This window comes from Hyperoodon ampullatus, assembly GCF_949752795.1.
Source record: "Hyperoodon ampullatus genome assembly, chromosome: 7".
NCBI lineage: Eukaryota > Metazoa > Chordata > Mammalia > Artiodactyla > Ziphiidae > Hyperoodon > Hyperoodon ampullatus.
In genome coordinates, this window is record NC_136920.1 from 55698740 (window position 1) to 55722712 (window position 23973).

Below are 23973 nucleotides of genomic sequence, written 5' to 3' on the forward strand. Positions count from 1 at the left end.
AAGGAAATAAAGTAAGAGTAAAAAGACAGTGACAGAGGAGGTACTATTTCAGACTGAGTAGTCAGGGAAGGTTTTGCCATAGATTTGAGTAAAGGTCTGAATGGTATGAAAGAGTAAGCCAAGCAAAAATCTAGGGTAAAATACTTCCAGGCAAAAGAAATAGGAAACAAAGCTTAAATAGGTATTCTCCTCTCTCCTCATTGCTATTATATGTCTCAAGTCTGTAAAATGCTTGTATAAGAAGGGAAAATAAATACCTCTGCAAGGCCTCCATGAAAAGCAGTGTCCTCAGGGGATAGCCACATTTTCGTTAGAGCAAGGAGATGAGGAGAGTATTAGAAGAAGTTGAGCATATTGGGTGCTTTGCTGATAAGAGACTGGAACTTTCTGATAGGCTAATAATAGAAAAGTTTGGGAATGAGGGAGAGTAGAAGATTTAAGTGATTAGAAGATTAGGTTCAGAGTTTTATGGGGATCAGTATGCTTGGGTTTTGATGATGCAAGATTTGGAGGCATAGCAATGTAGTTTTATATTAATGTTAGGAAGGATAAAGTCATGTGAAATCATTACTGTCCTAGAAAATATGATCACCTTTTCATTAAAAATCCTGGGATCTAGAACACATACACACATAGGTTAATGGAATTAACACAGGCCTGGGATTCTTAGGAGATCTGATTTCTTTGCTTTGCTGTTCCGCTAAGTTAGTGTTTCTCAACTTTTGTTTCATTATCTTCCCTCCCCCACCCAGGAGCCTTTTAAGACATTTTTGCCTAATCACATTCCCTTCATGAAATTTGATACCATAGATAAACTGTATGTCTGTTTATATACTGGGGACCTTTGGAAAACCACAACCATTGTAATATCTAAGATGTTTTTCAGTCACCCCAGGGACTGACTTTCACTGGTGTTGAGATACATGCAAATGTATGCTTGGGGAAATCAATAAGCCTCAAGTGATTTATCTTAGAAATTGCAACATTCACACTGTATATGCCTTAGGGGTACCATATGGATCAAAAAGCATTTGGAGAAACATTTAAATGTTACCTAAATAGGTGGCATTACTATTATCCTTAAGTTCTCATGGAGATAGTTCCCCTTTCTAAAAATACCTTTATTGAGATATAATTCACATACCATATTATTCACCCATTTAAAGTGTATAACTTAATGGGTTTTAGTATATTGAGTTATACAGCCATCACCATAATCAATTTTAGAACATTTTCGACACCCTAAAAAGAAACTCCATATCTATTAGCAGTCACGCCCCGCACCCTCTTTCCCAGCCCTCCCAGCCCTATGCAACCACTAATCTATTTTCTGTCTCTATATATTTGCTTGTCCCAGGCATTTCATGTAAATGGAATCATATAATATGTGCATCTGACTGGCTTCTTTTGCTTAGCATAATGTTTTGAAGGTTCATCCGTGTTATAGCATACGTCCTTTTACTAGCAAATAAGATTCTATTTACTTTTCTTTCCATCAACTGATGGACATTTGGGTAATTTCCACTTTTTGGCTGTTATGGATGATGCTGTGAACATTCACGTACAAGTTGTTGGTTGGATGTATGTTTTCATTTCTCTTGGGTATATACCTAGGAGTGGAAATTCTGGTCATACAGCAACTCTATGTTTAATATTTTAAGGACTGGCCAAAATGTTTTCCACAGTGGCTGTACCATTTTATATTCCCATCAGCAATGCATGAGGGTTCTAATTTCTTGAAATCATCCTTTTTGTTTATAATTTTTAAAAATTAATTAATTAAGTTTTGGCTGTGTTGGGTCTTCGTTGCTGCACACGGACTTCCTGTAGTTGCGGCAAGCAGGGGCTACTCTTCGTTGTGGTTCATGGGCTTCTCATTGCGGTGGCTTCTCTTGTTGTGGAGCATGGGCTCTAGGTGCGTGGGCTTCAGTAGTTGTGGCTCGCGGGCTCTAGAGCACAGGCTCAGTAGTTGTGGCGCACAGCCGTGGTTGCTCCGTGGCATCTGGGATCTTCCTGGAGGAGGGATTGAACCCATGTCCCCTGCATTGGCAGGCGGATTCTTAACCACTATGCCACCAGGGAAGTCCCTGTTCATAATTTTTTACATCCAGAGGCCAAAGTCTCTAGCCTCCTTAGGAAAGCAAGTCATACTTTTCCAGGGAAAAGCCACTTCTGGATATTGGTTTGTTTTTAATTTAACCATTGATATGTTCTTAGAAAGTGAAGTATTAAGTTGAGAATATTTAAATAGTATCTTCTAATTCGTTTGCATTTTTAGTGTTTTTTAATCAGTGGAAGCCCCTAAAATTTTAGCTTTCGGTTATGAACTTAAACTAGTATATTTAGTAGTAACTCTGAGAGTATCTTTTCTGATCTCCACATTTTACAGATGGGGGATAGCCAGTAGCCCAGAGGGAGTAAGAGATTTGTCTAGAATAATATTGTTGGTCAGAACCATGCATTTTCATTGTTCCATTCAGTCTCTATGTTACTTATTTTTCTTGCTAAGTCTGGGTGTTTTCCAAGGTTCTTTTCTTTCTCCTCTATCTCCTATAGCATTTGCCAGTTCCAACCATTACCATTACTTAAAAAAAAAAAAAATTACCTCTTCACAAATGACTTGTAAACATTTATTTCAAGTCCAGCCTCTCTACAGAACTCAAGATTCACATCTGCAGTGGTCTACCAGACGTTAGTCTGCAAATGTTTATAGGAATATAAAAAACAAGCATACCCCAAACAGTACAAATTTATCTCCTCACCAAAATAAGATTATCCTCCTAAGTTCACTGCTTCTAATATCATTTCCGTTTGTCTAGTTTCCCAAATGTAACTCTTATTTGTCACTTTCCTCCAGTTTTTTCATTACGAAATCCTTTCCATTCTTCCTCAGTATTTATTTATTTTTTGTTGCCTCGGGTTCTTTGTCAAGGTGCTGATGTTCTGTAAACAACTCTAAAATACTTTGGAGGAACTCCTGTAGTTAAAGAAAACTATTATAAGCTATGTTATAATACAGTATGGTCAAGTATATTATAAGAACGATATAAGGCAGCACGGAATGTTAAAAGAATGCTTAGCTAGGAGGTAGGAGACTAGGTTCCAGACCTGCCTCTTCCACTTATTTGGAGTAAGTCCTTTTACTCAGTGGGGCCTCACTTTTGTTATCATCAAATGAACAGGTTGGATTAGCGATTTTCTGTAAGTCTTCATATTATATGTCTTTTCTTTCTCCCTCTGCCCACACCACTTCAATAGTGCCTGCAGGCTTTGGAGTTTCTGCATTCGAGCCAAGTTATTCATAGAGACATCAAGAGTGACAACATCCTGTTGGGAATGGATGGCTCTGTCAAACTAAGTGAGTAGGAGTGGTAATACTTCTCTTCCCTGTGGGACCCTGTCTCCTCTGGGATGATAATCATATAAGAGTAGCTACAAGACTCACCAGAGAATCTGTATTTCCTTGGATATGCGGGCACTTTATATTACTCAGCACTATATAGGATGACATTTCTTTTTTTTTTTTTCCACTCATTTATACACTCAGCCAAAAAAATTTACTGAATGCCCACTATGTGCTAGGACCCATGATGGGCGCTGAGGATACTTTTGCCTGTATTTAAGTAGTTCTCAATCTAGTATGGGAAGCACAAAATACATAATTAGAAGAAAGAGTTTAGTGTAACTTCTTTCATTCAGTCATTCATTCAGCAAACTTTTATTAAACGTCTGTTGTATGCTGGGCCCTCTGGGAATGAAAAAAATGAGTAAGAAGACATAGTCCTTCTTATTGAAGGCCTCATAATTAAATAAACACATAATTGCAATATAATGGGGATGAACTGCAGGCAGAACATTTTGTTCAAATGTGTAAGGACCAATAGTCCAGACAAACAGGTTGTGTCACAGATGGATGGGCTGCTTATGGGAGGACTGTTAGCAGTCTGTGTCCTGGGGCACAGGGTGAGGAACTTATTAAAGCAGGGCCATGCCTAGTTGTAGGTGATTAGGGTTTAAGTCCAGGACTCATGCCCAGGAAATAAAGCAAGGACCGAGTTACCAGATACTGGTGTATGGGAATGATTTTCAAGAAGAAAGCAGTACTGGGGCAAGTAATCAAGGTCAGTGGGGGTGGCTTGGACTTTAATGCCTAGTGCTTCTGGTTTGAGGAGGGGTAAGGAAGCCAGAGATGATATTTGTTATGTTCCTCCTTCAAGGTTGAACAGGAGACAGGCTAAGAGCTGAAGGTGGCAGTTAAGTGATTCTAGCTTTGGAGAGACAAGGGATGCAGTGGCTAGGATGCAGGCAGAGCTTGATACCTAGGGGTAGGCACATAGTCAATATTTACAGAAGGAATACCCTACATATAAATCCTTTCTGTCTTGTCTTTTCTTTTTCTAGCTGATTTTGGATTCTGTGCCCAGATCACCCCAGAGCAGAGCAAAAGGAGCACTATGGTGGGAACACCGTACTGGATGGCACCAGAGGTTGTGACACGGAAGGCCTATGGGCCTAAGGTTGACATTTGGTCCCTGGGCATCATGGCCATCGAAATGATTGAAGGGGAGCCCCCATACCTTAATGAAAATCCTCTGAGAGTGAGTATTACTAGGCCCATGTCAAGATATTTGGGCTGTTGGATTTCTCTTTTCTGGATAAAACTAGGCACTGTTGAATTTAAAGTATAAATGCTTAAAGAAAAGGTACATTAGCAGTCATTCATTCATTCATTCAATGATTATTTGAGTTCTTGTCATGGGCAAGAAACTGTTCTGATAATAAATTAATATATAGTAACAGAAGATAAGAGCTGTGAAAAAAAAGCAGAGTAAGTGGCTTAAGAGAGTAAGGGGGGAAGGAGGGAGAAGTGTGCTACTTTATTCTAGGTAGAGAATGAAGTCTTCTCTTATAAGTTATTTGAGGAGAAATCTGAAGAAAATAAAATAGTGAGCCATGAGATTAATCTGACGTAAGAGTTTTCCAGGTGTCAAGTATATAAAGAACTTGTTTTGAGAATGTGCTTGATACATCCTAGGGAAAACCAAGGAAGCCAGTGTCCCTGAAGTGAGTGAACAGAGTGGACAAGGTTCTGTGTTAATTTGAAATGTTTATTAAACATCCAAGTGGAAATACTGAGTAGAATTGGGCATAAGAGTTCAGAGTTCAAGGGTGAGAGGTCAGTACTCTAAATATAAATTTATTAGTGGGTATTATATAGTTGGTTTATTTAAAAATCAGAGCTAGTTGATAATGAGATCACTCACCTAGGGAGTGAGGGGAGAGTACTGAGACCTGGGATACTGTCATGTTTACAGGTTAGAGGAGCTAGCAAAGTGGCCAAAGAGTAGCCTTCCAGGTAGGAGAGCTGAGAGAAGTGTCCTGGAGGCCAAGAGGACAAAGTGTTTCGAGAAGGAGGATGAATCACTGTGTTAAACCTGACTGATAGGTTGCATTTAAGATAACGCTAAGAAATGATCATTAGATTTACCAGTGTGAAGGTTATTGATGACTTTGACAATCAGTTTCACTGGAGTGATAGGAATGAAAGCCTAATTAGAGTAAATTCACCAGAGTGGGCAGAGTTGAGATGGCATGTGTAAGCAGTTAGTTTTTACTTTTCATTGTTGTTTTCTTTTAAAGGAGTTTTGCTTTAAGGTAAGGAGTTTTGTTAAGGTAACAGTGGAGCAATATCTTAAAGTGGAGTCAAGGAAGGGTTTGTTTGTTTGTTTGTTTGTTTATTTATGGCTGTGTTGTGTCTTCATTGCTGCACGCGGGCTTTCCGTAGTTGCAATGAGCGGGGGCTACTCTTTGTTGTGGTGCGTGGGCTTCTTATTGCGGTGGCGTCACTTGTTGCGGAGCACAGGCTCTAGGTGCGCAGGCTTCAGTAGTTGTGGCATGCAGTCTCAGTAGTTGTGGCTCGCGGGCTCTAGAGTGCAGGCTCAGTAGTTGTGGCGCACGGGCTTAGTTGCTCCGCAGCATGTGGGATCTTCCCGGACCAGGGCTCAAACCCGTCTACTCTGCATTGGCAGATGGATTCTTAACCACTGTGCCACCAGGGAAGTCCCTTTTTTTTTTTTTTTAAGATATTATTATAGCATGTTTTTGTGCAGATGGGACTGATCTAGTGGAGAGGAAAATGGTCATGTACAAGAGAGAAGTGACATCTGTAGGAGTGATGTCCTTAAGTAGATGAGGGGGGTTCGATCAAGTACTGAAGTAAAGAGCATTAGATTAGAATATGCACAATTTATCCGTTGTAATAGGAGAGGGAAAGCCGGGTATGTGAATACAGATACAAGTAGGTTGGTAATTTTGATCATGGGCAAATGTGAGAGTTATTTTTATTGCTTTCATTTTGCTGTTTATTCCAACCTCCCATTCAGTGCAGGCATTCCCTGTGCATTGTCACTGATAGGCGGTCATCTAATCTTTGTTGGATAGCTCCGATTATTGAAAAGGCTTTAGTGTACCAAACTAAAACTACCTTCATAGTTTCTACCCTCGGCCCCCAGTTTTGCCCTGTGGATCCACATGCCACTCATCTTCTTCCATCTTAGAGTGGCCTTGAAAATGATATCAGTAGGGCGTGACAGAAATAAGACTGAGAGTAGAGTCAGAGGACATGAACTTGTGTAAACAGCATGATTCCAGGCATATATCTTTATGTTTCTGGGCTTTATCTGTGAAATGGGGATGATAATTCTTGCCCTGCCTATTACCCAGAGTTATTGTGGTCATTAAATGAGACAGTATTTGTGTAAACACTTTATGAATTAAAGTGCTGAGTGCTTTAAAAGGTTTAGTTTGACTGTGTTTTTCTTTACCTTTCCCAGGAGATGCTTCATGTTAGGGGAACAGGATGGCAACAGTGAAACAGGTTGCTCCTTTACAGAACGCTTCCTTTATATATATTTCTGTCCTGCTAGAAGAGATCAGTTTTTAGATGACTGAAGTGATGGCACCAGGAATAATTTCCTTCAGCAAATGGGCAGGTGTTTAAATCATCAGGCTAAATGAATAATAAACCATTTAGATCTATAATCAAGGATAATAATAAACTCTTGGGTCAGTAACACACTTCCTAAGCTTACAAAGTGCTTTTAATATACTATCTTGTTTTATTTTTCAGACATGTGAGATAGGCACTATTATCATCCCTGTTTTACAGATGAAGAAGTTGGAAGTTCACTGGCTTGCACCTGGTTACATGGCCTTTAAATGTTAAACCTGACCCTTAACTCATATTCTTTCCAGTATACCAAAGCTGCCTCTTTGTGTTCTGAAGGCAGAAAGCAGCTGACCATATTTCTAGAGGGCCTGTCTGGGGACCAAGAGAGAACCTCAGTTGGAGCCCAAGGCAATTCTCTGTTTGTATTGCCAGGCCTTGTACCTCATCGCCACCAATGGGACCCCGGAGCTTCAGAACCCAGAGAAGCTGTCAGCTATCTTCCGAGACTTTCTGAACCGCTGTCTTGAAATGGATGTGGAGAAGAGAGGTTCAGCTAAAGAGCTGTTGCAGGTAACTGTCCCTATGCAGGGAAGCACCTAATTCGAAAAATCACTAAACCAAGGCTTTTTTTGCTTCATTTTTGTCTGTGCGGTACTGGCTGTTATAGAACTAAGCTTCTCTCCTAGCACATCCCATGCTCAGTTTGTATTCCTAGTTCCCTCATCTTTATCCTTGGGCCTTTGCTCATGTTATTGCCTTAGGCTCTTCTTCAGCCTATTAAAACTCTGTACATTCTCCTAGGCTGTATCTTTTAGAGTTACTTTCTGAGCTCCTGTTGAGCTTTGCTTGTATCTTCCTTTGGTGCCTGTTTTGTTCTGCCTGAATTAGTCTGGCAGAGTTTGAGTGACTCTTAATGAGAAGAAACTCTCTGATGTTCAAATCTTATACAAGTTATATTTTACTGGGATAAGCTCAAAAGATAGATTTTCAGTAAAGGATATCAGAGGGCATTAGTTTAGAGGATAGTTAGTGCAGCTTTTCAAATCTTCCCAGTTTCTTCATTGGAAACCCTCTCAGATGGTGGGGATGATAGTCTGCTTGTTTGTTTGTTTATTTATAAATTTTTTGGCTGCACCACACAGCACACAGGATCTTAGTTCCCTGACCAGGGATCGAAACCACACCCCCTGCAGTGGAAGTGCAGAGTCTTAACCACTGGACTGCCAGGGAAGTCCCATATAGTCTGCTTGTTTGGAGTAAGATCCTGCCAGGCTGTGGGGAACCTGGAGCTGGGGGTTTACCAAGCCTTTTATACTCCACCAGCTTAATCCTGAAATTGCAGCATAATTATTTCATATGGTTGTAAAAACTGCTTTTAGCTGACCACATTATTTGTATTTAACATTTATGTCTCGGGTACAATTTCTCATTACTAGTGTTATTTTACTACAGTGCCAACTGGTGATTTAATAAGTATCACATGCAACTTAATGACAATGATTAATTTGTAGGCTTTCATAGTCAGTTACTTTTGTATTATGAGGACTAAGAGCAACTGGTCAGGGCAGGGCAGGACCTACCATACTGTACCACATTAACATTAGTTATGAACAATTTTGTCTTTCTTACTAGATTATAACTTCTATCTTATTAATCTCTTGTCTCCTCTTATACCTGAGACCTGACTCAAAATAGGTATTCAGTGGGAGAAAACATTTGCAAGTGATATGACTGATAAAGGGTTAATATCCAAACTATATAAACAGCTCATACAACTCAGCAAAAAAAAACCCAAACAACCCAGTTAAAAAATGGGCAGAAGACCTGAATAGACATTTCTCCAAAGAGGAAATGCAGATGGTCAACAGACACATGAAAAGATGCTCAACATTGCTAAGCATCAGGGAAATGCAAATCAAAACCACAATGAGATATCACCTCATATCTGTCAGAATGGCCATCATCAAAAAGAACACAAATAATAAATGCTGGAGAGGGTATGGAGAAAAGGGAACCCTCCTACATTCTTGGTGGGAATGTAAATTGGTGCAGCCAATATGGAAAACAGTATGGCGGTTTCTCAAAAAACTCAAAATAGAACTACCATATGACCCAGTGGTTCCACTCCTGGGTATATATATGAAAGAAACACAAGCACTAATTTGAAAAGATACATGCAGCCCAATATTCATAGCAGCATTATTTACAATTGCCAAGATATGGAAGCAACCTAAGTGTCCATCAACAGATGAATGGATAAAGAATATTCCATACAGTGGAATACTACTCAACCGTAAAAAGAATGAAATCTTGCCATTTATAACAACATGGATGGACTTGGAAGATACTATGCTAAGTGAAGTAAGTCAGATAAAAACAAATACCATATGCTAACACATATATATGGAATCTAAGAACAAAAAGGTTCTGATGAACCGAGGGGCAGGACAGGAATAAAGATGCAGACATAGAGAATGGACTTGAGGACACAGGGAGGGGGAAGGGTAAGCTGGGACGAAGTGAGAGAGTAGCATGGACATATATACCCTACCAAATGTAAAACAGATAGCTAGTGGGAAGCAGCTGCGTCGCACAGGGAGATCAGCTCGGTGCTTAGTGTCCACCTAGAGGAGTGGGACAGGGAGGGTGGGAGGCAGACGCAAGAGGGAGGGGATATGGGGATATATGTGTATGTATAGCTGATTCATTTTGTTATACAGCAGAAATTAACACACCATTGTAAAGCAATTATACTCCAATAAAGATGTTTAAAAAAATTGTGAATCACTATATTGTACATCTGTAACTTATATAACATTGTACATCAGCTATACTTCAATAAAATATAGGTATTCAGAAAATACTTCTTGAATTAAATGGGATTGCTTAAGCCTTCATTGAAATGTTACCCTCTGGAATATATTTAGCACCTCTTTGTAATCAGAGTAACTGACTACAGAGCACTGGTCTATTAGATATGAGATCTGAGTTCCGCCAAGTGTAACCCATTAGTTTCTAGCATCCTTTGGGAATAAAACCCCCTTATAACAGGCAGTATAATATAGGATCCTTTGTCTTTTATATGAGTTTTTTTCTGGAAACCCTAAGCTTTGGGAAATGTGCAAATACTATTCTAAGCCTCAAGATGATATTGTTAATTAGGTATTAAAATATAGATATTGAAAGATGAACGCCTTCTAGAGTTTCCTTCCTGATATAATAATATAACTACTAATAAATACATTATGTTGAATTTTTGCCACATTCTAGGCACTAAGCACTTTATGTATTTTTTCATCTATTCTTTTTAATAACCTTGTGAGTTAATAGAGTCTTGTTTTCCCATTTCTACAGGTGAGGAAACTGAGGTTTCAAGTGTTTAGTAACTTTTCCATGATTATGTAGCTGATAATCAGTGGATCCAGGATTTCAGCCTATGTCTGTTTGGCTCTCAAGTGTGTATGCTCTTGGCCACTGCTTGGCTCAGAGTGTTAAAACTTGAAAGACCTTAGGGCTTATCTCATCTGCTTTGTTCATTCCACAGAGAAGGAAATTGAGGCCTCCCAGTTGGGTGTTGGATCATGCTGCTTTCTCAGCTGGGAGGGGAGTTGTATAAACATGTGATCTAAGAACACTGATTCTTTAATTTGTTATTGTACATTGTAAATATTCAAAACCATGACTTTCAGAGTCTTAAATCATGAAAGCTTCACATCTTTGTCTCCTGTGAAAACACATATATGGACAGAAATACATAGGGTTTTATGTTTGAATTCATATCTTCATGATTTAGCCAAGATCTTTTATTCCTTTTGTAGTAATAGTAACTTCTTGTTCTCAGTACCTCTTTATATCCTATCTCTGTCCAAAAAGAAGTTGAAGCACTTCCAGCAAAGAATATGTGTAAATATGTCTATATGTGTGTGTGTATACATATACAATATGATTAATAAAAGAGACTTATGAGGATGGCAGAAGAATCAAATATGCTAATCATTTGAGTTAAATAGTTTTGTTTAAACATCAGATTTGGTTCTTAGTTTCCTGGTAGCGAGGACAGAAAAGGAAATATGTTAGTTCCTCTGTTTCTTATCAAATGGAAGAAACATCCTGCATCCTCAAGACACAAAGCTTTTTCACTAGTAAATGTAAGAAAAGTCATTTTTAGTTAAGAGGCTCTGAGTCACATAACGAATCGTTTTCCATAATGTTTTTTCCTGAAAACATAAAAATAGGTTTCATATGGTGTTTTCTCCAAAATGGTCTTCTTTAATAGTTGTGGGTGTGGCCCAAAGTACAGCCCAGTGAAAGTGGTTTGGGAAAGAACCAAGCCATTGAAGTCCTTCCTGGGTTAATTTGCCTTACTAGATTCAAGGATAGAACAACAAATTCCTAGATCAATGCTCCTGAAATGCAGTATTGCAATGTACCATTGGATCATGATCAATTAATAACCTTCCCTCTGAGCTGATTATTATTCTGATTATCACCATAGTTTGGTCTTACCTAATATAAAATGGAATCATACGATATGAACTCTCTTGTGTCTGGCTTCTTTCATGCAACATAATGTCTGTGGGATTCGTCCTGTTGTTAGTGTATCAATTATTTATTCTTTTCTATTGCTCTGTAATTTTTGTGTAGTATTATATAAATATAATATTATTCATTCTTCCATTATCTTGGACATTTGGGTTCTTTTCATTTATGATTGTCATAAGTAAAGCTGCTATGAGCATTTTTGTGTGTGTCTTCTGGTGGATTCACAAGCTCATTTCTCTTGGAAATATATCTAGAAGTGGAATTGCTGGGATATAGGATAGACATGTATTTAGCTATAGGTAGATACTGCCAAACAGTTCTCCAAAATGACATGTTATCTTTTAAAGATGTCCTTCACTTTGGGGATGATGATCTGAAGCTCTCCAGGCAGCACCTTGTGCAAACATGGATGCCCTTAACATCTTGTAATGGTTGCTGAGGAAGAATGGTAAATTGTCATGTGTCTTTTGTTCTTTTTCTCCTCTTTAGCATCAGTTCCTGAAGATTGCCAAGCCCCTCTCCAGCCTCACTCCACTGATTGCTGCAGCAAAGGAGGCAACCAAGAACAATCACTAAAACCACATCACCCCAGCCTCATTGTGCCAAGCCTTCTGTGAAATAAATGCTCATTTCGGATGCTCTTCCTTGTCTTGCTCCTCCCCTTTCCTGATCTAGTGCTCTCAAGACTTTGATCCTTGAAAACCATGTGTCCAGCATTGAAGAGAACTGCAGTTGACTAATCGGATGATGGCCATTTAAAATAAGGAATTTGCTCCCAATCTGTGGATGTGAGGGTGGTTTATGATCAAGGGCTTATATGAATAAACCCTTGGACTCCTATTTCTACATAGCAGAACCCTTCCCCCACCAATCAGTTCTTGACTGTATAACTTTTTGGCTTTATAACATTATCAATTTGCAGTTGGTTGAGATTTTTCTTTAGTGCTTGCTTTTCTATTTCAAAACTGCCCAAACACACTATTGTACTTGAAAATTGGAATAGCTTGAAGAATGCCATGGAGGTTGATATTCTTCCAGGGACATGAAATGGCTCTTTTTTCTGGACCATGACTTTGGCACAGCTGATCCTGATATGGGAGGGAGAACTACCACATTTTTCTTTGTATATGCTTCTAGCAGCTGTTTGGGAAGATCTTGACCCAATAGTGTTCCCCACGCTATTTCTTGTGAAATGGTCTTGGCTATGTAGCAGCTTTTGACTCCCTAAATCCCCCTAGGCTGCTGCCTTCATTCTGTCCTTGTTTAGAACATTGAGAGGTTTCCTAGGGCACATGCTGGGTGAGAGCAGTGTGAAAAGTCAGGAAAAAAAATTTAGCTGCTTTTAGAACAAGGCTGGGCATCAGCACCTGTCCAGCTATACCTATGTGATGTTTCAAGAACTCAGTCTCTTTTTCCATCAGCAATAAGGAGCTAAAAGATTAACTCAGATCTTCTGATGGCCTGAATCTTTGGGTCAAAGGGAACGATCATCTCCAAATCTGAGACTACATGTTAGTTTTGGATGGATTTGTTGGCCTGAGATGATAGTCTGCCAGCTGTGAGGGGACCCTGTTTTTACAATGCATGGCCAAGCTCTCTGCAAATGGAAATGCCTGCACTGGGTGTTGGGGATGTTTGCTACCTCCTGCTATCTTTGTGGTTTTGGTCCTCCCATTATGGTAGGACCCCTGGCCAGCATTATGGCTTGTCATGTCAGCCCCAGTGGCTACCTTGTCATGCTCTGAGGTACTACTGCCTCTGCAGCACAAGTTTTATTTCCTTCAATAAAAGGAGATGAAAATATTCTACTTGGAGTATGCCTTTCTTTGTTTCTTTCCTTCCTTTTCCCCTTCCTTTCTTTTCTAATTTTTTATTTTGATATTTTGAAGGTTAAGAAAAAAGAATTTTTTTTTCTTCCAGAATCATTTGAGATTAAGTTGCAGATAAGCTGCCCCTTTACCACTATATACTTCAATGTGTATTCTTTATTCTTAACACTTTAAAATATAATTTAATTAAGAGAAATGGGCCCAAAATGTTTGTATATTATAAGGTATTGGCTTAGGCAGTTGTGGAGGGTGAGAAGTCCCATGATCTGCATCTGCAAGTTGGAGACCCATGAAAGCCAGTGGTGTAGTCTGAAGGCCAGACAGCCAGAGAGCTGTGGTGTAGATTCTAGTCCAAGTCTGATGCCTGAAAACCAGGAGCACTGAGGGTAGGAGAAGATCAATGTCCCAGCTGTATAGTCAGGCAGAGAGCAGCCTTCCTCTCCCTTTTTGTTCTATTCAGGCCATCAGCTAATTGGATGATGCCCACATTGGGCAGGGCCATCTGCTTTATTCCGGTCCATCAATTCATATGCTAAACTCTTCTGGATACACCCTCAAAGACACACCCAGAAATAACATTTAACCAGATAATGGGCTTCCCATGGCCCAGACAAGTTGACAGAATTAACCATCACACTCCCCATCCCCACCTCCAAGTGAAGGAGGTAACTCCAGCGAGGACTGAGTGAGCCAACAACTCTTATAATGCTATGTAGTTACGGCTTTTAGATTAAGGGGTCAAAAGCGATGATTGGTGACCCCCGATATTGTCTTATGAAAAAAAGGAGATCCTCCATGCAGTTACTGAAAGGACAAGTACAATTGGATTGCTTATGTATAAGGTAGAAGGAATGTTAGATGATGGTATGGCCCATCAGAAGACAGGAATGATGAAGACCCAAAGATTGTACCTCCTTACTTTGAGATTGCAGAAGTAAACTGGTTAGTCTGATGAGGGCTGAGGAATTGTTAGTTAATTTCCCCTCTGGAATCTTAGAGTTATCTGATTGGTTGGGTTTTAGAACCCCAGTGTTGGCTGTCCTGTGAACTTTCCAACACTCAATTTAAGCATTAGAGGGATGACTTTATGTAACCAAGCAGGACCCTATGGGGCCCACCTGGGCACAAAAGCAGTTCCATGTCCCCTCCTTTCTTATTTGCAGGATCAAGGCTTCAGCCTTCTAGACCTTACTGAGTTCCAAAGAGCAGATTAAACAGTTTCTAATCAGTGAAGTAAGGAAATGTAGAAACAAAGGAGGAACAATCAAGAAACTGTAGTGCAGGACTTCCTTGGTGGTCCAGTGGTTAAGACTCCACACTTCTAATGCAGGGGGTGTGGGTTCGATCCCTGGCTGGGAAACTAAGATCCCACATGCTGTGCAGTGCAGCCAAAAAAAAAAAAGAAACTGTAATGTAGCCGTTAAAGCAGGATCCTGGTTCCTCCTCAAGGGATATACGTAACAACATCTTTGAGTTCTTCTGCGGGAACTAAGGCCCCCATGCAGGTGGAGGATGGTTCAGGTTGAGCGCGAGATTCCTGGAACATCAACCTGTTACCACCAACCAATCAGAAGAAGTCACAACCCTTCAGCCCTCACCCCAAATTTTGCCTGTAAAAACTTTTCTCCAAAACCCATTGGGGAGTTCAGGGTTTTTGAGCACGAGCCACCCGTTCTCCTTGCTTGGCTCTGCAATAAGCCTTTCTCTGCTCCAGACTCTGATGTTTCGGTTTGTTTGGCCTTACTGTGTGTCTGACACTCAAACTTTTGTTTGGTAACATTTACTACTGGTATATCTAGACATCCACTCATATAATGGAATATTCTTCAGGTCCATGCAGCTTAACTGCATATTTCCATGCCTTTCCTTGCCTGCAGAGTGTGGAAACAGAACTCTGAAACTCTATACTCATAGACAATCGTTGCTTGTCTAATTCTCTATGAGTACTGAACACATCTGTCCCCTATGTGTTAGTTTTCTATTACTGCATAACAAATTACCACAAACATCGTGGCTTAAAACAACACAAATTATCTCACAGTTTCTATAGGTTAGAAGTTGGAGCATGATGTGGCTGTGTTATCGAATCAGGTCCATCTGGTTGCTGCTCAAAAATCAATACTCGAGAGAGACAGATGTTGGTAGAAAGGAAAGTTGTTTTTAATCAGAATGCCAGCAATCTGGGGAGCTGGTGGATTCATTGTCCCCCCAAAACCATCTCCAAAGATTCTGCTCAGCCATGAAAGTTTTTAAAGGGAAAAAGGGACATAATCTCAGTTAATCCTTGAGATGGAGGTCAGAGTTGTTGCCCTCCGACACTGTGCAGGCTTGTGTGCTGGCTTGTTGACTTCTTGTGATTTTTCTTTAGATGCTATCTTGTTCACAGAGTTTGTTCACAATATTACTGAAGGGGAACCTAAGGAAGAGATCTGGTCATCTGTTAATTACTTCATTTCTACTTCTTTGATCTACAGAAAGAACCAAGAGATTATACAAGGTATTGTGTGATCAAAAGATTTGAAAGGTGTGCTAGGGCCAGAGATGAGTAGAGCATGGGGGTGCCTGGTTTAAGGTTAGTGACAAGACAAAAGGGTGCCTCCTGCGGAGAGCTTTTTCCTGCAAAGAGCTCTTTCCTGCCAAAAGCTGCTTACAAATCCCCGCTTGTCAGAACATCGTTCCATTTCTATGGGATTATGAGTGAAGGTCGGTCTTCTGTAACTTCTTCACGCTGAAATAGGGCATCATGTTCTTAGAGTGGAAGATGTTGACGTGGGTCTGTACCATCTCTTTGCTGACCATTGTAGTTGCTCATTTACATATAAAGGCAGAACAAGCTAAATTATTTTGATGCCCACAAGGATATAGATTATTATGAGCAATAGTGTTAATCCCATTCTCTTAAGGCCAGTTCTTGGAATTGTGCTAGCCATAGATTCAATATTGCTCAAGATGGAGCAGTTCATGTCATGGCTGCAGTCTGATCATCATGCAGTTAGCTTTTTCCCTCTGGTGGCCGTTACAGTGTCTGTAAAACAACTCAGGAATGTGCATCAGACACTGAGTCTGTGATTCTATTGTCCTAATCATTCGCTGCTTGAGCCTACTCTTTTGTGACTCAGGAAGGCCTGGAGACTTCAGCTTTTCTATAAACAAGAGGCAGGAGACATAGAGGGGATTTGTACTTGGGAGGGAGGCGCAGGGTTCTGCTCGGTTCCAGCTGGTTTTTCTGTTCAAGGTCTCATCAGGGTGAAAGTCCAGGTGTTAGCCAGGGCTGTAGTTCATGTGGGGCTTGGAGTCATCTTCCAGGCTCACTGGTTGTTGGTAGAATTCATTTTCTTGTAGTTGTAGGACTGAGGTCCTCATTTTTTTTTTTAAATTTATTTATTTTGGCTGCGTTGGGTCTTCATTGCTGCGTGCAGGCTTTCTCTAGTTGTAGCGAGCAGGGGCTACTCTTTGTTGCGGTGCATGGGCTTCTCAGTGCTGTGGCTTCTCTTATTGTGGAGCAGGGGCTCTAGGCGCATGGGCTTCAGTAGTTGTGGCACACGGGCTCAGAAGTTGTGGCTCACAGGCTCAGTAGTTGTGGCGCATGGGCTTAGTTGCTCCGCGGCACATAGGATCTTCCTGGACCAGGACTCGAACCCGTGTCCCCTGCACTAGCAGGTGGATTCTTAACCACTGCACCACCAGGGAAGTTCCTGAGGTGCTCATTTTCTTGCTAGCTGTCAGCGGAGGATCCAGCTCCTAGAGGCTGCCTGAAGTTTCTTGCCACATGACCCCCATAGGCAATTCATAAAATGAATGTTTGCTTTCTTCTATACCAGCTAGAACATAGCTCTTTGACATCCACTTTGGCAACTAGCCAGAGAAAACTGCTTTTAAAGGGCTTACATGATTAGGTCAGCTTTATTTAGATAATCACTCTAAAAGTCAACTGATTTGGGAACTTAATTACATCTGCAAAGTCCCTTCACTATAGTACCTATATTACTGTATGATTGAACAACTGGGAAAAGGTACACGTATACCAAAGGCAGGGAATATTGGGGGGCTGTCTTAGTCTGTTTGGGCTGCTATAACAAAATACCGCAGACTGGGTAGCTTATAAACAACAGAAATTTATCTCTCACAGTTCTGGAAGCTAGGAAGTCTAACATCATGGTGTCAGTATGGTCAGGTCCTGGTGAAGGCCCTCTTCTAGGTTGCAGACTGTCCTCACATAGTGGAAGGGGCTAGGGAGCTCTATGGGGTCTCTTTTATAAGAGCACTAATCACATTCATCAGGGCTCCACCTTCGTGACCTAAGCACCTCCAAAGGGCCCACCTCCTAATACCATCACATTGGGCATGAGAATTCCAACATATGAACTTGGGGGAGGGGGACACATTCAGACCGTAGAAGGGCCATCTTAGAATTCTGCCCAGCAAACCCTGCAAGGGTCTATATGCTCTCAGCCATCTGTTAGGGACCCAGGAGCTAGGGGGTGGGGAAATAACTGGAGTAGTACATGGACCTGAACCTAGATGTTCCTTTCTACACCTCTGCACTTTTTCCTAAACCCTGATTCTCTTTGGTAGTTGGGAAGTCTGCACAATACCCTGTACTAAGAGTGGGCAGGTCCAACCTGAAGGCACTGCTACACCATGAGGCTGGGTAGTGGTGGCCCATCCAACTGAGGTCACAGTAGTATCTTTATCCTGCATTTGATATTATTGTAAACCTTGCCACCTAGCATTGTGCTAGGTGTCCTCACTTCTGGGTGTAAGCAAATGCAGTCCAACTACTATGGGACCATGGAGCAAGGAGATTGGTGGTGATGGGGCTACTCCTGGGTTCCTGTTAAGGTGATTATGCTGGGCCAGCTATAGATGTTTTCAGAAGAAGCCTCTCACCAGAAATAAGGGAATACCTGAAACCATGGGAGGCATTTGGAGGAAGTACATACTATCTTATACTTGGATTCCTTCCAAAGGGTTGTCACCCAGGCCACCCCATTCTTCCGTGCATCACTTATTGACAGTGGCTCCTTTGCTAATCTGTCACAATGCTGAATCTGTCATCAGTTACTGGATGCAGCAAAGGGAGCTTGAAGCACTCCAGTGTTTCCTAACACTTATCTACTCCCAGTTTCCTATGTTACTCCGTTGAATTATACTACCCACTCCCTGCCTATGAAATTGACTGTGAACAGTGGACACTTAAGTTCCATGTTAAGTTCTTTCTCAACCTCCTGGGATGACAAGATTCTTGGTGATTGGGAAAGACTTGGGAGCAATCCTACAGGTCTTGGTTAGTTTTTATTCAAGCCCTGTAACTCTGGATGTTAACTTTACACACAAACACACACACACAACGGTGGACTGCATAATATGCCCTTCCTAGGCTATTTTCCTGTGTGGTCAAATGGCTGTCACCTGTTTCCCTGCATTGACCATGACCTAGAACCTGAGGTGATAACCCAGCTGTTTCATGTTTTCTGTGATTCTCAGACCCATAGCCACCACCTGGCTGAGATGTAAAGGAGAAAACTTCCCAGTTGGCAGTGGTGGGGAGGGCTAGGAGACATTACATAGTCTTATTCCTGGTTGGGGGTAATTGTGGCTGAAGACAGTAGGAAATCTGCCAGTTATGCTATAGCTTATGAGACCACTGTAGTCACTGAGTGGATTAGCCTGGATTCCTTAGCCAGGATGATTTTATTTTTATTGTTATTATTATTATTGTTATTTTAACCAGGTGGATTTAGATCACAGAACTGATCTTCATAATCTTATAGCCAAAGGGCTGTCTGTGCCCTAATCGACACAACCTGTTTTTATGGATCATGATTAGTGGCAAGTAGAATAATCTGTATTCTGCATATGGGGAAAGGCACTATAGTTATCCAATGTACCCCAGTCAGAACTCTGGTGGCTCATTTCTTATCTGAGTCTAAGCTCCCTTAGCCCCTGATTTAGGAAAGGACTATTCATGGCTTTCCTTTTTCCAGAGATTTTCAAAGTGTGGTACCTGCACCAGCAACATTAGCATTATCTGAGAACTCTTGCAAATTCTCAGAGACCTCCGTGGATCTGCATTCTGCAGATGAGCCCTCAAGGTGGTTCCAACAGCTCAACTTTGAGAACCACTGCCCTAGTCACTGTACTAACCATTCTCCAGGGTTGCCTATAGATTGAAATGGTATATATTACAGATTGAATGGGGTATAATGCATAGAGGCCACACCGAGATTGGAGGTGAGGTGGAGAACTTCAGTGGTTGAGAAATAAGGGCTAACTTACCCAAGATTCTCTGCAGGCTGGCCTCCTAGAAAAGACATGGCTTTTGAGCTCCATGGGAACTAGCTACAAGCAATTCTAATGCTTGTCTACCATATCAAGACATGTCCTTTTGCCCCTTGTCAGGAAACAGCCTGTGCACTCCTACCTGATGTATGATAAAGTGGCGAACGGGGCTAGAAGCCATGGTTCTGTCATGTCATGCGTCTATTGGATCACAGCCCTTGTCAGGCAGCCACTCTATGGTTTTAAATCTCTTCCTTTGTGAAGAAACAACCTTCCTTATTGGCAGTGAGAGAGGAGGGAGTTGATTAGGAGACACTGTACAGCCATATTCATGCCAGGACCAGGATCCCTTTCATCCCTGTGTGCTGACTCCAAATTGCAGTGAGCAACAGGGGACTTCCAAACCTGCTGTTGGTTTCCTCCTATAAATCCTATTCTAAAGGCCTGGTGTGTGTGCTGTCTCGTCATCTGACTTTGTTTGCTCTATGTTGTTCAGTTTTATGAATGTGCAGATATTATTTATTCGTTCTTCTGTTGAGCATTTAAGTTAGCTGCTATTTGGGGCTATGACAAGTAATGCTGCTATGAACAGTGTTGTATATTTATCCTGGTGCCCACAAGCACACATTTATCTAGAAGATACCCTAGGTGTGGAATTATTAGATCATAGGGCATGTATCTTTTCAATATTTTAAGATAATGCCTAAGAGTTTTACAAAGAAGTTGTACCACTTTAATCTCCCACCAGTGTTGGAGTTCATACACATTGCTCAACCTTTTTCAGATTGCTGAGTCAGTCTTTGCTAACATTTGATATTGTCAGACTATTTCATCATAACCAATCTGGTGTGTGTACTATAGTATTTGATATAGCTTTTACTCTTTTGTGAAGTGCCTTTTCAAATCTTTTCCTCATTTTTTTCTACTTTGTCATCTTTTAAATATTTTATTTGTTGAATTTTTTTGTATATTCTGGATAATTATTCTTTTTATATTTGTGTTATAAAATACTCTTATTTTGTTGCTTGTATTTAAAATTAAACTCTTTATTTTGAGATAATTGTAGTCACATGAAATGTAAGAAATAATACAGAGGTATTCCACATACTCTTTATCCAGTGTCCTCCACTGGTAATGCCTTGCAAAACTATAGAACAATATCACAACCAAAATGTTGACATCGATATAATGAAAATGCAAACATTTCTATTACCACATATTACTTTTATAGCCATATCTACTTCCCTGCTGCCTCATACCCCTTTATTATAATTTCCTTCTTTCTGCTGGCTTTGTTTGCTCTATGTTATGGTTTATTTTGCTCTTCTTTTTCTAGGTTCTTGAGATGGGAGTTTAGATTATTGATGTGAGACTTCCTCTTTTCTAATTTATGCATTTAGTGCCATAAAGTTCCCTCTTAGCCCAGCCTTAGGTGTGTCTCACAATTTTTTGTGTTGTATTTTCACTTTCATTCAGTTCAGTGTGTTTTAAAATTTTAAAAGAGATTTGAGATTTGTTCTTTGACCCATAGATAATTTAGAAGTATGTGGTTTAGTTTGCAAATATTTGTAGATTTTTATGTTATCCTTCTGTTATGATTTCCAGTTTGATTCCAGTGGATCAGACAATACACTGTGTATGATTTAAACCCTTTTAAATTTGTTGAGGTTTGTTTTCAAGCACAGAATATGGTCTATGTTATTATATGTTCTATACACACTTGAAAAGGATGAATATGCTGATGCACTTGGGTGGAATATTCTATAAATATCAATTAGATCCTGATGGTTGATGTTGTTGTTGAATTCTTCTACATATTTGCTGATTCTCAGTCTAATTGTCCTATCAACTGTTGTGAGTTGGGTGTTGAAGACTTCAACTGTTATTGTGGATCTGTCCATTTCTCTTTCAGTTCTATCAATTTTTCATTCACATATTTTGTAATTCTGTTGTCTGCTGCAAATACATATTTAGAATTGCTATATCTTCTTTGTGGATTGACTTTTTATCATTATATAATGTCCTTCTCTGTTTCTAGTAATTATCTTTGCTCTGAAATATAATCTATCTGGTATGAATGTAGCCTCTTCTGCTTTCCTTTGATTCATGACAAAACTTTTTCCATGCATTTACTTTAATCCAGCCTATATTGTTATATTTGAAGTGAGCTTATTGAAGACAGCATATAGTTGGCTCATGAGTCCTATTCTGCACCTTATACCAGAAAGGTCTTATAAAAATCAGGTCATGTGTCCTGATTTTATTTATTTATATTTATATCTTGCCTTTTCCACAAGTAATTTAAGAAAACCTGCAAACAGAACATTTTCAGTGAAACAATAAGAAAAAAATACAGGCAGAAAATCAGAACCAAGGAAAAGATGAACACAAATATGTTGACCACAGGGGCTAAAGTATTGCTATACTTGAGCTTAAACTGAAGCTCAAGTATAGCAATACTTGATACTTGACTTCCTGGAAGTCAAGTAACGAGGTAATTTACATAATTCTCATTATCAGAAAAGAGAGAGGGCTTCCCAGTTACCAGAGACTCTAGACCAGCACTGTCCAATAAACTTTCTGCAATAATGAATTCTATAATTGCATTGTCTAGTATGGTAGCCACTAGCCACACGCAGCTATTAAACACTTGAAATTTGGTTAGTGACTAAGGAACTGACTTTTACATTTTATTTAACTTGTATTAACTAAAACTTAAATAGCCATAGGTGGCTAGTAGCCACTTAACTGAACCACATAGGTCTAAGGAAACAAAGTAGCACAGTGTAATTGGAGTCAAATGGGCTGGGTTAATTTTTGGCTCTGTCATAGGTATGTGTGACTGTGGAGAAGCTACTTAATCTTTCTGAGCCTCAGTTTCTAGATCTGTGAAATGAGTACAATTATAGTATTTAACTCTAAGACCCTGAGGAAATAAAACGTGTGCAAGCATTTAACACGATCCCTGTCACATAGCAAATGCAGTCCTATTTTATTTTGTTTTTGTTTTGTTTTGTTTTTGTTTTTTTGCAGTACGCGGGCCTCTCACTGTTGTGGCATCTCCTGTTGCGGAGCACAGGCTCTGGACGCGCAGGCTCAGCGGCCATGGCTCACGGGCCCAGCCGCTCCGCGGCATGTGGGATCTTCCTGGACCGGGGCACGAACCCATGTCCCCTGCATCGGCAGGTGGACTCTCAACCACTGCGCCACCAGGGAAGGCCTGCAGTCCTATTTTATAATGCTTGGAATTACCTGGTCTGTCAGGAGAATTTATGCCTCGTACTCTTTTATTGGCACTAAATTGAAGGTTTTATAGAAGAACCAACAACTAGGAGTCTAAGTTGTGCTTGAGCATGTTAGCCAGTAACTGGTTTTGGTCCACAGAATCAAAGGCCAATCAACATTGATAAAAACCTGTATCCACTTGAGGCTGCTTGAGGATACTCTGTTCAAAAGCATGGACCTCTTTTTCTTTCTTGCCAAGCTGCTAAGGGATTAAGTCCTAATGTTAGTATTTAGTATCTCTTTCAGACGTGTAGTTCAATATTTCTTTATTATGGGTGTATTAAAAGCAAAATATTAATTTCAGTGACCTTCCACTTAAAAGGAAATTCATTCCTTTTAATAAGGACATTTGTTACAACAGGAATGCCATATATATTTAGCAGCGATAAGGCCCAAACTTTGGGGTTGATACATTGCTTCACAGTTGACTAGAATCTGCATCAAGCCCCAGCATGCTGCCAAGAAAGAGAAATCAGAGGCTGGCACTCAGCTGATGAGGTGACATTTATCTATAGGTCTCAAATTTATCTCTTTCTTTGTGTCTATTTTATCATTTTTCAGAATTAGGTAACTGGTACTTAAAACAACCCCTGACTCATCCTTCAGTCCAATCAGTGAGCAATAAAATTGCTTTTACAGTAATTAGAAAACAAAAAGTTGAGATAGATATTGACTAGACTTTAGGATGCAAGCAAAGTTAGAAATTTGCTGTGTTTTTATACTACTACTAGCTTCTTATATTTTGCTAAGAAACCTCTCCTATATGCAAAGGCCTAGGTGACCATGTGCCATCTTAGATGTTTAAATAGCATACAGCTTTGTGTGTGTGTGTGTGTGTGTGTGAGAGAGAGAGAGAGAGAGAGAGAGAGAGAGAGAGAGAGAGAAAGAGAGAGAGACAGAGAGACAGAGAGAGACAGAGAGAGAGAGAGGGAGAATATACATTTGCAAAGTATTTGAATTAGACTTTATGGTCCATAGCAAACTACAATTTCTCTTATGTCATTTTAAGCAGAATTTTCCCTTAGATGATAGTTTAACAATGATCACTAGAAAAAACCATCTCAGGTCATCTTGCTCCTTACGGAA

General features: G+C 40.2%; 1 protein-coding gene across 9 annotated transcripts in view; it reads left to right on the forward strand.

The window, feature by feature from the left end:
* Positions 1-12122, forward strand: part of PAK1 (p21 (RAC1) activated kinase 1) — a gene marked incomplete at its 5' end in the record, with an annotated part of 67757 nt that extends 55635 nt beyond the window's left edge. For 4 of the 9 annotated variants that reach the window (XM_079709020.1, XM_079709023.1, XM_079709028.1 and 1 more), the window contains 4 exons: positions 3259-3358; positions 4402-4598; positions 7382-7519; positions 11981-12122. In XM_079709020.1, the coding sequence (XP_079565146.1) occupies positions 3259-3358; positions 4402-4598; positions 7382-7519; positions 11981-12067 (522 nt within the window). In that variant the 3' untranslated portion in view covers positions 12068-12122. Of the gene's footprint in view, positions 1-3258; positions 3359-4401; positions 4599-7381; positions 7520-10303; positions 10351-11980 lie in introns of all 9 variants that reach the window. The other 5 variants (XM_079709024.1, XM_079709025.1, XM_079709021.1 and 2 more) reach the window with 4 other exon arrangements.
* Positions 12123-23973: the final 11851 nt, after the last annotated feature.